The 15,377-nt window shown below is 48.1% G+C and overlaps 1 protein-coding gene across 7 annotated transcripts in view; it reads left to right on the top strand.

The window, feature by feature from the left end:
* The window catches only part of LOC143783165 (kinesin-like protein KIFC3), a 314,549-nt gene extending 299,172 nt beyond the window's left edge, over positions 1-15,377 (top strand). For 2 of the 7 annotated variants that reach the window (XR_013217105.1, XM_077271527.1), the window contains exon 18: positions 3,781-3,902. Coding sequence is in view for 2 of the 7 variants with exons in the window: in XM_077271527.1 (XP_077127642.1) it covers positions 3,781-3,809 (29 nt within the window). In the remaining 5 variants the exon portion in view is untranslated. Of the gene's footprint in view, positions 1-3,780; positions 4,082-8,803 lie in introns of those variants that run through there. The other 5 variants (XR_013217103.1, XR_013217101.1, XR_013217102.1 and 2 more) reach the window with 5 other exon arrangements.

Below are 15,377 nucleotides of genomic sequence, written 5' to 3'. Positions count from 1 at the left end.
TGAGGAGGGTCCGGAAGGCAGACAGTTATCTGCATTCCGGGCACTCTGACTGCAAGTGAGAGCAGCTACGTAGGCTGTCTCCCCGGGGATTTCTACAGACCCATCAGCCGACGCTGCTATGGGCTCTACCTCCCCATCCACCCCCATCACCTCAGGAGCATTGCTACTTATGGGCCAGTTACCTTCCTCGGTGGCACTGGTCAATTGCATGGCATCACCTTTCTCACGGTTCCCATGCTGCTCCCCATTTCCTGTAGCACCAACACTTGCCCCTGCCAGGGGTTCCTCAGCCGTCTCACTCTGCAGAGCAACGTGGCTGAGCACTCCTTTACCTATGGACACAAACTTTCACAGAAAAATCATTATCAGGTTCAGCTGGCACAGGTACAACATTTTCACCATCAATCCTAGGGAAAAAATGGTTAACAGATGCATCATTACAAGATAAAGCATGGTCAGGTAACGCATGCGATTTCCCATCATCATCATCAGGGTTAACTTTACCCTCATTAGTAGATTGGGGAGGGGTGTCAGGGACGTAGTATGCAACCAGCCTCCCCAAATCAGTCCCCAACAAAACATCAGTGGGCAAATTATCAGACAGCCCCACTTCCTTAACCCCGCTCCCAGCACCCCAATCAATATAAACCCGGGCCATTGGCAAGGGACAGCTGATGCCCCCAATCCCAGTGACAGTTAGGGTTTTCCCCGGAATGATTTCTTCAGGGGCTGCCAGTTCGGGTCGGATGAGGGTTCGTTCAGCCCCGGTGTCTTTGAGGCCTGTAGCAACATGGCCTCCCATGGTGACGTGCTGTACGTTGTCACACACCCTCCCAACCACACCACCCACCAAAAGAACTGCTGCATTAGGCCCTGGGGCCTTGGATGAGGGGTTCTTCTGCTTGCCTGGACAGTTGGGACTGATATGACCAGGCTGCCTGCAGTGGTAACACTGGCGAAGTTCGGTGGTAGGTCTGGTGCTGTTGGCCACGGGACAGGACCTCTGGTGTGTTGGCTGGCAAGGGTACTGGCGTTGGTTGCAGGCTTACCCCCTCTCCAGCTGGTGGTTTCGTCACGTCTTTGGGTTCTCTGTCCATCACGAACTGTCGCACCTCAGCTGGGCAAAGATGGAAGAACTGGTCTTTGATCATCAGGTCTCGCAGCTGTGCAAAGGTGGTCACTGACAGTCCTTGGGTCCACTGGTCAAAGTGGGTCCCCAGTCCATGCACCACATCTGTAACTGTCGTGTGGGCCACGTTGGAGGGTCCAGAACTTTCTATGGTACACCTCGGGTGTAAGATGGTACTTGGCTATCAGAGCCTGCTTGATGGCCTCATAGTCACCATCTTGTTCTTGAGGGAGGGCAGCAAACGCCTCCAGAGCTTTGCCTCTCAGCCCTGGCGTCAGGTATCGTGCCCATTCTTGTGCAGGCAGCTGGTACTGTCTGCAGGCTTTCTCAAATGCCCGCAGAAAAGTGTCCAAGTCCCCATCCTTTTCCATAACAGGGAAGTGCTCGGGCCGGGGCTTCGGCATCTGAGCGCTGCTGGGCTCACGGCTCTGGGCGGTGGAAGGCATCTTCCCCTGCCGGAGCATCTCCAGTTCATGTTCTTGCTGGACTTGGCGCTCGGCTCGCTGGGCCTGGCTCTCTCAGCCTCCCGCTGGGCTCTCTCAGCCTCCCGCTGGGCTTCTCGCTCGGCTCGGGATTCGGCCTCCTGCAGGGATTTGCTGAATTAGCTGCCGACGTCCCTCATGGTCGTCGGTGGGGAATTCTTTCAAGGCCGCCTGCAGGTGGGGTCCAATTCGCCCGAATTGCTAACAGGGCCAGCATTCAGTGGTTGGACCTCTGCTGCAGCAAAATGTTCGCTGGTGCTGGCTTCTGCGGCCTCTGGGCTCTGTGAGTGGTCTAGAGCTGCTTCCCATTGCACCAGAACTGCGACCAGATGGGCTTTGTTTTTGCCTGCAAAGTCAATGTGCTGTGACTTGCATAAGGCAATAAGGGTGTCTTTGGTCTGCTGCTCATAAAAGGTTTCTCCCAGCACAACCATGGTTGCCATATAAAAGATAGGATAGAAAAACGAAGAGAAGGGAGGGGATAATTACCAGTACACAATTGTCTCAAGACTAATAAACACTGAGTTCGTTCTCCAAACTTATTTGCGCAGAGTCCTCGCAAGAACTTTCTGCAAGTTTTTAGTGAGAGGAATGATTGCTCAAACCAAATCACTAATGCTCTAATATCCCACCGCCTTGCCACCAATTTGTCACGAACCCCTAACCGCTTCCACCAATATGTCAGGGATCCACACCGTGACCGTCACCACTACTTCACGGATCGGGGTTACTTTAGGCCATCAGACGGCTATCACATGTGCAGGGGGCTTATCTTAGTTATCCCTCCACTGCTACAATGTGATGAAAAACACACACAAGGCTATTGACCTCTTAGTTTACAGCAGGGGCTTATTTTAGGTATCCCACTGCTCTTCCATATACCAGGAACTGCAGGGATCTATGAATATCCCGCTTACAGTTTCAATTAAACCTTGCAGCTCTCTGGCGCCCCCCTTACTCTCAGGTCAGATTAGGTACTGCACCTAGGGTAATTAGTCGCCAGAAAGGCTGCCTGCTATGTACTGGCTATTGGGCACGCTACAGCGAGGCGATTTAACTACTCCCGCTCAGGCAGGAACAATAATTATCAATGTCGCCGTCGCTACAACACCTCCAACAGGCACAGTGCACCCAGTAAGCTGCCACCAGCTTCGATTAAACGGGTCCGAAGCTAACCCAAAACAGTAGCGTAATTCCCTTCAAGAGACTTAGGGTACGTTTTAGAACAGGAGAACGAATCTGGTATATTAAATATTATACCCCATAAATGATTTTCAGGCAGTGTTTATAAAAGGTATATTTTACAAAGATGTTACAAATGAGACAATTGCAAATATGTACAAGGTAATTATAAAAAAGAAAACAAGGATTACATGAGAATAACACTTACATGTGTTCAAAGCATTGCAGGCAACGAGGCTAGTGGAGTTTCCATCTGTCCCAATGCATGGGTAGGAACAGCTCTTCACGTCAGGCTCACAAAGGCTCCAGCAGATAGACTCGCCCTTGCTGGAGTCTGGCCAAAAACTTATAGCTGCAGCCTGTGACATCACAGAACGGGGTTGGTTTACCCAGTCCGTCCTACCTCTCCAGTCTTACTAGCTTTACCAAAAGTTTTTCTAATGCTTGTATCTCTGCTCCAGAACATGTCACAATCACAACACACCCAGCATTCATCTCGTATTAACGTGGGCATTCTAATGAGATCAAATATGTCCTATCTGTCATGCATATTTACAGAGAAATCCCTACTTCTTTACCAGATGGAGTTAGAAGCCCGTGTTTAGAGTGGCGGATAGATCCACCGAGGGGGATTAAGAATATATATTCTCGTGTTCTTAACTTAAGTGGTTTGCCTAATAGCTTACAAAAACAAAACAAAGGACTTTCATGGATTCTGGAAGTTTCTAATCCAGTTATAGCTGGAGAAGAGTTTACACTGCAGGAAACCGGTCGTAAATACCTTGGCTCTCAGAGCTAGAGGCCATAAAATCTCTATCTACACTCATTGACAAGACAAGCTAAAACACAGTGAAGGGGGGGGTCAGCGCCCACCCTATGTGTGCTGGCAGAGAAACTAAACTTATATATTTCATACCATATCGTGACAGCGCTATAGAAATAAAATTATTATTATCTCCCACAATGCACTACACTCTCCTTGCACAGGCGCAGTATGCCGAGTACTCGGATGGTGACACAACACATGGGAAGCTCTGACACGTGACATCTCCCCACAGGTAAGCTGAACCTGGTCGATCTGGCGGGCTCAGAGCGGGTGTCCAAGTCCGGGGCGGAGGGCGACCGGCTGAAAGAAGCACAGAATATAAACAAGTCTCTGCTCGCACTGGGTGAAGTCATTCAGGCCCTGAGGGCCAAGCAAGGCCATGTGCCCTTCAGGAACTCCAAGCTCACGTACCTGCTACAGGACTCCATGGGCAAAGGCAACAAGACTGTCATGATGGTGCAGGTGCTGCCACTATACGGGATAGTGCATGCCGGGAACCAGCTGTATGCAGAACTGTGCATGCTGGGAACCAGCGGTATACAGAATGGTGCATGCTGGGAGAGAGCTGTATACAGAACGGTGCATGCTGGGTGGCGGCGATGTACAGAACGGTGCATGTTGGGAGATGACGGTGTACCGAACTTTGCATGCTGGAAGAACGCAGTGTACAGAACTGTGCATAATGGGGGATGGCAAAAAACAGAACGGTGCATGCTGGGAGCTGGCTGTGTACAGAACAGTGCATGCTGGAAGAAGGCGGTGTACAGAAATTTGCATGATGGGAGATGGCGGTATACAGAAATGTGCATGATGGGAGATGGCGGTATACAGAAATGTGCATGCTGGGAACCAGCGGTATACAGAAATGTGCATGCTGGGAGACAGCAGTATACAGAACTGTGCATGCTGGGAGCCGGCGGTGTACAGAACGGTGCATGCTGACAGAAGGCAGTGTACAGAACGGTGCATGCTCGGAGAAGGCGGTGTGCAGAACGGTGCATGCTGGGAGACGGCGGTGTACCGAACAGTGCATGCTGGGAGAAGGCTGTGTACAGAACGGTGCATGCTGGGAGATGTCGGAATACAGAACGGTGCATGCTGGGAGATATCAGAACACAGAACAGAACAGTGCATGGTACATGGTGGGTGTTTTACTCGATAGCGCACGGTACATGGTTGGTGGTATACTCGCTAGAGCAGGATACATGGTGGGTGTTATACTCGGTAGAGCAGGATACATGGTGGGTGGGATACTTGGTAGAGCAGGATATATGGTGGGTGGGATACTCGGTAGAGCAGGGTACATGGGTGGTATGCTCGCTAGAGCAGGGTACATGGTGGGTGGTATACTCGCTAGAGCAGGGTACATGGTGGGTGGGATACTTGGTAGAGCAGGATACATGGTGGGTGGAATACTACCTAGAGCAGGGTACATGGTGGGTGTTATACTCGGTAAAGCAGGATACATGGTGGGTGGGATACTACCTAGAGCTGGGTACATAGTGGGTGTTATACTCGGTAAAGCAGGATACATGGTGGGTGGGATACTCGGTAGAGCAGGGTCCATGGAGCTTAGTATACTCGGTAGAGCAGAATACATGGTGGGTGGTATACTGGGTAGAGCAGGGTCCGTGGAGCTTGGTATACACAGAGCAGGATACATGGTGAGTGTTATACTCGGTAGAGCAGGATACATGATGGGTGTTATACTGGGTAGAGCAGGGTCCATGGAGCTTGGTATACTCGGTAGAGTAGGGTACATGGTGGGTGTTATACTCGGTAGAGCAGGATACATGGTGGGTGATATACTCGGTACAGCAGGGTACATGGTGGGTGGTATACTCGGTAGAGCAGGGTACATGGTGGGTGGTATACTCGGTAGAGCAGGGTACATGGTGGGTGGTATACTCGGTAGAGTAAGGTACATGAAGGGTTCTTTGATAATATAGGTGAATCTAATGAAAATGTAGAGTCTCTGTGGGTGGAGATAAGGGGAGGGGGAAAAAATAATAAATTACTGATAGGGGTTTGTTATAAATCTCCAAAACTAATGGAAGCAATGGAGAATATCCTCGTAAAGCAAATAGATGAAGCTGCGACTCAAGGAGAAGTCATTATTATGGGGGACTTCAACTACCCTGAAATAGATTGGGGAACAGAAACCTGCAGTTCCAGCAAAGGTAATCGGGGTCTGACAACTATGAGAGACAATTACCTTTCACAACTGGTTCAGGACCCAACAAGGAGGGGGGCACTGCTAGACCTAATATTAACCAACAGGCCAGACCGCATATCAAATATAAGGGTTGGGGGTCACTTGGGGAATAGTGATCACAAAATAATAAGTTTTCAGGTCTCCTTTAATAAGATGTGTAGTAGAGGGGTGACAAGGACACTAAACTTCAGGAGGGCAAATTTCCAACGGATGAGAGAGGATCTTGGTGCAATTAACTGGGACGATATCCTGAGACATAAAAATACACAAAGAAAATGGGAGACATTTATTAGCATCCTGGATAGGACCTGTGCACAGTATATACCGTATGGGAATAAACATACTAGAAATAGGAGGAAACCAATATGGCTAAATAGAGCTGTAAGGGGCGCAATAAGGGACAAAAAGAATATAGAGAATTAAAGGAAGTAGGTAGTGAGGAGGCATTAAATAAATACAGAAAATTAAATACATTCTGTAAAAAGCAAATCAAGGCAGCAAAGATTGAGACAGAGAGACTCATTGCCAGAGAGAGTAAAAATAATCCCAAAATATTCTTTAACTATATAAATAGTAAGAAACTAAAAAATGACAGTGTTGGCCCCCTTAAAAATAGTCTGGGTGAAATGGTGGATGAGGATGAGGAAAAAGCCAATCTGCTAAATGACTTTTTTTCATCAGTATTTACAAAAGAAAATTCCATGGCGACAATATGATCAGTGATCAAAAATTCCCCATTAAATGTTACCTGCTTAACCCAGCAGGAAGTACGGCGGCGTCTAAAAATAACTAAAATTGACAAATCTCCGGGCCCGGATGGGATCCACCCCCGAGTACTGCAGGAACTAAGTACAGTCATTGATAGACCATTATTTTTAATCTTTAAAGACTCCATAATAACAGGGTCTGTACCACAGGACTGGTGTATAGCAAATGTGGTGCCAATATTCAAAAAAGGGGGCAAAAACTGAACTCGGTAATTATAGGCCAGTAAGTTTAACCTCTACTGTGGGTAAAATCCTGGAGGGCATTCTAAGGGATGCTATGCTGGAGTATCTGAAGAGGAATAACCTCATGACCCAGTATCAGCACGGGTTTACTAGGGACCGTTCATGTCAGACTAATTTGATCAGCTTCTATGAAGAGGTAAGTTCCAAACTGGACCAAGGGAACCCAGTGGACGTAGTATATATGGACTTTTCCAAAGCTTTTGATACGGTGCCACACAAAAGGTTGTTACATAAAATGAGAGTAATGGGGATAGGGGAAAATATGTGTAAGTGGGTTGAGAGTTGGCTCAGGGATAGAAAACAAAGGGTGGTTATTAATGGAGCACACTCGGACTGGGTCGTGGTTAGCAGTGGGGTACCACAGGGGTCAGTATTGGGCCCTCTTCTTTTTAACACATTTATTAATGACCTTGTAGGGGGCATTCAGAGTAGAATTTCAATATTTGCAGATGACACTAAACTCTGCAGGGTAATCAATACAGGGGAGGACAATTTTATATTACAGGATGATTTATGTAAACTAGAAGCTTGGGCTGATAAATGGCAAATGAGCTTTAATGGGGATAAATGTAAGGTCATGCACTTGGGTAGAAGTAATAAGATGTATAACTATGTGCTTAATTCTAAAACTCTGGGCAAAACCGTCAATGAAAAAGACCTGGGTGTATGGGTGGATGACAAACTCATATTCAGTGGCCAGTGTCAGGCAGCTGCTACAAAGGCAAATAAAATAATGGGATGCAGTAAAAGAGGCATAGATGCTCATGAGGAGAACATAATTTTACCTCTATACAAGTCACTAGTTCGACCACACTTAGAATACTGTGCACAGTTCTGGTCTCCGGTGTATAAGAAAGACATAGCTGAACTGGAGCGGGTGCAGAGAAGAGCGACCAAGGTTATTAGAGGACTGGGGGGTCTGCAATACCAAGATAGGTTATTACACTTGGGGCTATTTAGTTTGGAAAAACGAAGACTAAGGGGTGATCTTATGTTAATGTATAAATATATGAGGGGACAGTACAAAGACCTTTCTGGTGATCTTTTTAATCATAGACCTGAGACAGGGACAAGGGGGCATCCTCTACGTCTGGAGGAAAGAAGGTTTAAGCATAATAACAGACGCGGATTCTTTACTGTAAGAGCAGTGAGACTATGGAACTCTCTGCCGTATGATGTTGTAATGAGTGATTCATTAATTAAATTTAAGAGGGGACTGGATACCTTTCTGGAAAAGTATAATGTTACAGGGTATATACACTAGATTCCTTGATAAGGCGTTGATCCAGGGAACTAGTCTGATTGCCGTATGTGGAGTCGGGAAGGAATTTTTTTCCCCATGGTGGAGCTTACTCTTTACCACGTTTTTTTTTTGCCTTCCTCTGGATCAACATGTTAGGGCATGTTAGGTTAGGCTATGGGTTGAACTAGATGGACTTACAGTCTTCTTTCAACCTTAATAACTATGTAACTATGTAACTATGTAACTATACTGGATAGAGCAGGGCCCATGGAGCTTGGTATACTCGGTAGAGTAGGGTACATGATGGGTGTTATACTCGGTGGAGCAAGATACATGGTGGGTGTTTTACTTGGTAGAGCAGGGTACATGGTGGGTGGTATAGTGGGTAGAGCAGGGTACATGGTGGGTGGTATATTGGGTAGAGCAGGGTACATGGTGGGTGGTATATTGGGTAGAGCAGGGTCAATGGAGCTTGGTATACTCGGTAGAGTAGGGTATATGGAGCTTGGTATACTCGGTAGAGCAGGTTACATGGTGGGTGTTATACTCTGCAGAGCAGGATACATGGTGGGTGGTATACTCGGTAGAGTAGGTTACATGGTGGGTGTTATACTCGGTAGAGCAGGGTACATTGTGGGTGGCATACTCGGTAGAGTACATGGTGGGTGGGATACATGGAAAGTATCACATTGCTCATATATTCTCTTCCAATACAGGTGTCCCCACTGGAGAGTAACATCGGTGAGACCGTCTGCTCCCTAAACTTTGCCCAGCGAGTCTGTAAGGTGGAGCTGGGCCCGGCCTCCCGGAAGATTGATGTGGGTAGATCGGAGATATGAACATGGCACCAACTGAACGCCGGGTACACGGGAGCAATACGTCGTCACCAGACCGGACCCCATGGTGATAAAATCCATGGACGTGGCATTAACCTTGTGCAATGCAGAACAAACCCAATAATAATGCTGGCAGTCAAATGGCCAGTAGGCCGGAGCCATCGCTGAGCGGCTGCTGTGTATAGTGCATGAGTGTGATGGCCGCTACTGCATACGGCTCATTAACTAATGCAAAATCCCAAGCAACAATGTGAATGTACAGAATGCTGGCGATCAGGCAGGGTCACTGATGTCGGACACAGCTCCAACCTGAGAAGACTGCTCAGAAGGAACACTGGAGAAGTACATCAAGAGGACTGAAAAGTACACTGTTGAGGCATTACAGCCGGAGGCCTGAAGAGTACACTGTTAGGGCAGTACATCTAGAGGACTGAAGAGTACACTGTTGAGGCATTACAGCCGGAGGCCTGAAGAGTACACTGTTAGGGCAGTACATCTAGAGGACTGAAGAGTACACTGTTAGGGCAGTACATCTAGAGGACTGAAGAGTACACTGTTAGGGCAGTACATCTAGAGGACTGAAGAGTACACTGTTAGGGCAGTACAGCCGGAGGCCTGAAGAGTACACTGTTAGGGCAGTACATCTAGAGGACTGAAGAGTACACTGTTAGGGCAGTACATCTAGAGGACTGAAGAGTACACTGTTAGGGCAGTACATGTAGAGGACTGAAGAGTACACTGTAAGGGCAGTACATCTAGAGGACTGAAGAGTACCCTGTTGAGGCATTACAGCCGGAGGCCTGAAGAGTACACTGTTAGGGCAGTACATCTAGAGGACTGAAGAGTACACTGTTAGGGCAGTACATCTAGAGGACTGAAGAGTACACTGTTAGGGCAGTACATCTAGAGGACTGAAGAGTACACTGTAAGGGCAGTACATCTAGAGGACTGAAGAGTACCCTGTTGAGGCAGTACATCTAGAAGACTGAAGAGTACACTGTTGAAGCAGTACAGCTAAAGGACTGAAGAGTACACTGTCGGGGCACTACAGCTGGAGGCCTGAAGAGTACACTATCACGACAGCTTTATCATGACACACCTGGACCTTCTATGTGTCTTTATCTATGTGGATAGATGAGTAATCCACTTCTGTACCCCCTTGTCCTCCAGAAACATCTTTTTTCAGACTCCACTGTCCTCCAATCTTGTTGTCTCCTCCATACTCCATCCAGATTCTTCCAACCGCTGGATTCCTCTGTCCTTCAGTTTCCTTTGTTCATCACGGTACCATTCTGTCCTCCAGATTAGTCTTTCCTCCTCTGGATTTCTCTGTCCTACTCCAGATTACTCTGACCTCCCGATTTTTCTGTCCTTCAGACTTTGTTTCCTTCTCCAGTTTCTTCTGTCGCCCTCTGAATTCCTTGGTATGGTGTCCTCTGTTCCCCACTCCCTTAATCTTCATCCAGATTTCTCTATCCTTATCCTTTTGATTTCCTTAATCTTCCATGGACCCCTCTGTCCTCCAGATTGCGCTTTTTCCCCTCTCATCCTCATTCAGATTCCTCTCTCCTTCTCCCATCATTCATATTCCTTTGACCTTCAGATTTCTCTGTTGTCTCCCCTCCACACCCCTCTGCTCTTTCAGATTCCTGTGTCCCCCCCTCCTTCAAATTCCTACGACCTCCGCATTTCTCTGTCCTTCAGATTCCTCTGTCAACCCTTCTCTAGATTCCTCTATCCTCCAGATTTTTGTCATCTTTTGGATTTCTTTGCTCCCTGCCCTTCTCTTTCAGATTTCTTTGTTGTCCTCTGGACCACTCTATCTTCCAGATTCTTCTGTGTTCCTCTTACCTCCTAATTTCTCTGTCCTTCTTCAGACTTTTGTTCCCTCCTCCATATTCCTCTATCCTCATATGAATTCCGTTGTCTACCTTCGGTCCCCCAATACTCCACCAGATTTTTCTATCCTCATATTGATTTCCTTATTCTTCTCCTGTGGACCTCTCTGTCCTCCAGGTTCCTCTGTCCTCTGCATTGTTCTGCCTCTAATCCCATCCTCCTCATCCAAATTTCTCTGTTCCTTCTCCTCCTTCATATTCCTCTGTTCTGCTCCTGCAGACTCCTCTGTTTCCGTCCATATTCCCCTGACTTCTAGAATCCTATGACTTGCTCCTTTTGATTTCTCTGTTCTCTTCTCGATTCCTCTCGCCCACTCTCATCTTTGTCTGAATTCCTCTGTCGCTTCCCCTCCTTATCCAGATTTCTTTGTCCTCTGGTTTCATCTGTACCTAACTCCAGAGTTCTCTGTCCTCTTTTGGATTTCTGTTTTCCTCCTCTAGATTCCTCTTGCCCCCATCCAGATTCCTCTGTTTTCCACCTTCAGATTTCAGTGCAGCCCAGTGAATCCTGCACTGAGCAGGGTTTGGACACGATGACCTTTAAGATCCCTTCCAACTCTAACATTCTAGGATTCTGTGTTATCTTCTGGATTCCTCTATCCTCCTTATTCTAATGTCTCTGTTCTCTGGATTCCTCTGCCCCCTCACTCATCCAGAATTCTCTGACCTCCAGATTTGTCTGTCCTCCTTTTTTATATTTATCTTTTCTCCTCCTCTGGATTCATGTGTCCTACCCCTTTGGATTTCTCTGTTCTTGTTCTCCTTTGTATCACTCTGTCCTTCTCCAGTTTACTCTGTCCCCCCTTCTCCTCATACAGATTTCTCTGACCCCTGGATTCCTCCTTTGGATCTCTCTGCTCTTATTCTCTCTGGACCCCGTGTCCTCAATAAGATTCCAGTGTCCCCTGAACTCCTCTGTACTTCTCCAGATTCCTCTGTCCTCCTCTGGACCCCTCTGTCCTCCAGAATTCTCCTCTGTTCTCCTCCCTGGTTTTCTCTGTCCTCCATCGGACTTCTCTGTTCTCCTCCCTGGATTCCTCTGTCCTCCATCAGACTTCTCTGTTTTCATCCCTGGTTTCCGCTGTCCTCCGGATTCCTGTGTCCTCCATCGTACTTCTGTTCTCCTCCCTGGATTCCTCTGTCCTCCATCAGACTTCTCTGTTCTCCTCTCTCGATTTCTGTGTCCTCCGGATTACTCTGTCCTCCATTGGACTTCTCTGTCCTTCATCGGACTTCTCTGTTCTCCTCCCTGGATTCCTCTGTCCTCCATCAGACTTCTCTGTTCTCCCTCGATTTCTGTGTCCTCTGGATTCCTCTGTCCTCCATTGGACTTCTCTGTCCTTCATCGGACTTCTCTGTTCTCCTCCCTGGATTCCTCTGTCCTCCATCAGACTTCTCTGTTCTCCTCCCTCGATTTCTGTGTCCTCCAGATTACTCTGTCCTCCATTGGACTTCTCTATTCTCCTCCCTGGATTCCTCTGTCCTCCATTGGACTTCTCTCTCCTCCATCGTACCTCTCTGTTCCCCTCCCTGGACCCCAGGAATATGATGTGACTCTTCCCACAGTAAGCTTGTAACCTGATGAGCTAGGTTGGATGTGCACCAGGCTGAATCTTGCGGTCGCTGAGAGCGGAGTACCGATACTACAGAAATTTGCACGTGGGGGCATCGCACATAGTGGGCCCCACTGTCGTTGGTTAAGGGGGGATGTGTCATACACGGGGAGGGGGGCTTCTGAATACATGTGGGGGAATCATTGGTTATGGTTCCTCTGTCTTCACGTGGTGGGTTTTGGGTCATATACTGGTCCCTGCTGTTGATACCGGTGGGGGAGGGGTCATTGATGGACCCCACTGACTGCATGCTGAGTGGGGGTCTCCTTTTTCTCTTCCTGCCTCGTTAAGAGGAGACCCAGCCGGAGATTGTGAAGTTGTTGAGCGATCTGATCGGATTGTCGGATGCTGCAATACTAAACCTGTCGCCTGAGTTCACACCAGGAGGCAGACCCCTCGCCTGGTGCTACACTGACACTAGGGGGCTGACCCCACGCTATCAGGTCCTTGTATCTGACCTGCACTGATAATGGGGCATCCAGTGCGCAGGCCATAGATCGCCATCAGTCACCTTACCATCTACATGAACACTTCCACCACTTTCTGAAGCCCTGGTTTTAACCCTTTGTGTTTGGCGACTCCAGTCACATCCAGAGCCGAACTCACTGCGCCGGTGGTCGACCTCAGGATCAGTCCCCTTCATTACATCAGAAACAAAATGCAGAAGTTGTGAGCGGAGGCTCCTGAGGGCCAATCGGTTTCTAAGGCCGAGCACCTCCTAAGTGTGAATAGGTGTTAGCTGTGATGACTGCATTATATAGAAAAAGGAAACGCAGCCTCTGTATGAGCCAAGATATATGTAATCACTGAAGACATTAAATCTAAACTGAGAGACGTCCAGTGGGATAGGACCCATCAGAGGGAGGTCGCCTGGTCGTGGTTGATGAGCATTCATGAATTGGCCAATTTATGCGCTAAGAACTTTCATTTTTTGTAAGTACTTCTTATTGAGTAGCAACATAATTTCATTTAATGTTTCCAGTGTTTGCATATATCTTGGCTCATACAGAGGCTGTAGGATATGGTCAGACATTTGTACAATATGACGCCCACACACTGACCACTGGGTGCAGCAGGTGGTATCACCCCATATAGGGACTCTATTGCTATGGCCGTGGGTGCAGCAGGTATTATCACCCCCTATAGGGTCTCTATTTCTGTGGCCGCAGGTGCCACTGGTGTTATCACCCCCTATAGGGTCTCTATTGCTATGGCCGCGGGTGCAGCAGGTGTAATCACCCCCTATAGGTACTCTATTTCTGTGGCCGCATGTGCGACTCGTGTTATCACCCCCTATAGGGCCTCTATTGCTATGGCCGTGGCAGGTGTTATAACCCCCTATAGGGACTCTATTTCTATGGCCGTGGGTGCGGCAGGTGTTATCACCCCCTATAGGGACTCTATTTCTATGGCCGTGGGTGTAGCAGGTATTATCACCCCCTATAGGGACTCTATTTCTGTGACCGTGGGTGCGGCAGGTGTTATCACCCCCTATAGGGACTCTATTTCTGTGACCGTGGGTGCGGCAGGTGTTATCACCCCCTATAGAGGGACTCCATTTCTGTGACCGTGGGTGCGGCAGGTGTTATCACCCCCTATAGGGACTCTATTTCTGTGACCGAGGGTGCGGCAGGTGTTATCACCCCCTATAGGGACTCTATTTCTGTGACCGAGGGTGCGGCAGGTGTTATCACCCCCTATAGGGACTCTATTTCTATGGCCCGTGGGTGTAGCAGGTGTTATCACCCCCTATAGGGTCTGTTTCTATGGCCGTGGGTGCGGCAGGTGTTATTACCCCCTATAGGGACTCTATTTCTATGGCCGCGGGTGCGGCAGGTGTTATCACCCCCTATAGGGTCTCTATTTCTATGGCCGTGGGTGCGGCAGGTGTTATTACCCCCTATAGGGACTCTATTTCTATGGCCGCGGGTGCGGCAGGTGTTATCACCCCCTATAGGGTCTCTGTTTCTATGGCCGTGGGTGTAGCAGGTGTTATCACCCCCTAGAGGGACTCCATTTCTGTGACCGTGGGTGCGGCAGGTGTTACCACCCCCTATAGGGACTCTATTTCTGTGACCGAGGGTGCGGCAGGTGTTATCACCCCCTATAGGGACTCTATTTCTATGGCCGCGGGTGCGGCAGGTGTTATCACCCCCTATAGGGTCTCTGTTTCTATGGCCGTGGGTGCGGCAGGTGTTACCACCCCCTATAGGGTCTCTGTTTCTATGGCCGTGGGTGTAGCAGGTGTTACCACCCCCTATAGGGTCTCTGTTTCTATGGCCGTGGGTGTAGCAGGTGTTATCACCCCCTAGAGGGACTCCATTTCTATGGCCGTGGGTGCGGCAGGTGTTACCACCCCCTATAGGGACTCTATTTCTGTGACCGAGGGTGCGGCAGGTGTTATCACCCCCTATAGGGCCTCTATTTCTATGGCCGTGGGTGCGGTAGGTGTTATTGTGAAGGAACAAATTATGAAAGGTTCTCCATTTTGTGCTAGATTCTCCATTTTATATTTTTGACTCCATTTTCTTGTTGCTTAAAGATAAATTCTGTTATTTAATTAGGTAAAAGGTTACAGCTGCCATGAAGTAACTTTATCTTGTTGTTCACAAGCCTGGTATGCAACTAGGCTATGGTTCATAATTGGTATAAAGACCTTGAGTCTTCTGACTCGAGCCAGATAATAGATTCGGGGGTGTATCACTATACAAGACTGAGGCACCTGTTAGTATGTGTTTTTCTATGCCAAGAAGATATGACCATATCTGTAGTTTCCATTTTTCCTGCATCCTCATGGGTTAAATTTTTCCTGCATTCTTATAGGTTAAGAACTGTGAGCGTGTTCTTATGCTGATTGGTTGAAGTATAATTTCTATGACAATGAAAACTCATACACAAAATAAACGGGGGCCAGAGATCTGCTCGATCCCCCATACAGAGACA

The sequence above is a fragment of the Ranitomeya variabilis genome, chromosome 6 (assembly GCF_051348905.1).
Source record: "Ranitomeya variabilis isolate aRanVar5 chromosome 6, aRanVar5.hap1, whole genome shotgun sequence".
Classification (NCBI taxonomy): domain Eukaryota; kingdom Metazoa; phylum Chordata; class Amphibia; order Anura; family Dendrobatidae; genus Ranitomeya; species Ranitomeya variabilis.
Note: the sequence above shows the minus strand (reverse complement) of the source record. Positions and strands in the feature narration are given on the sequence as shown.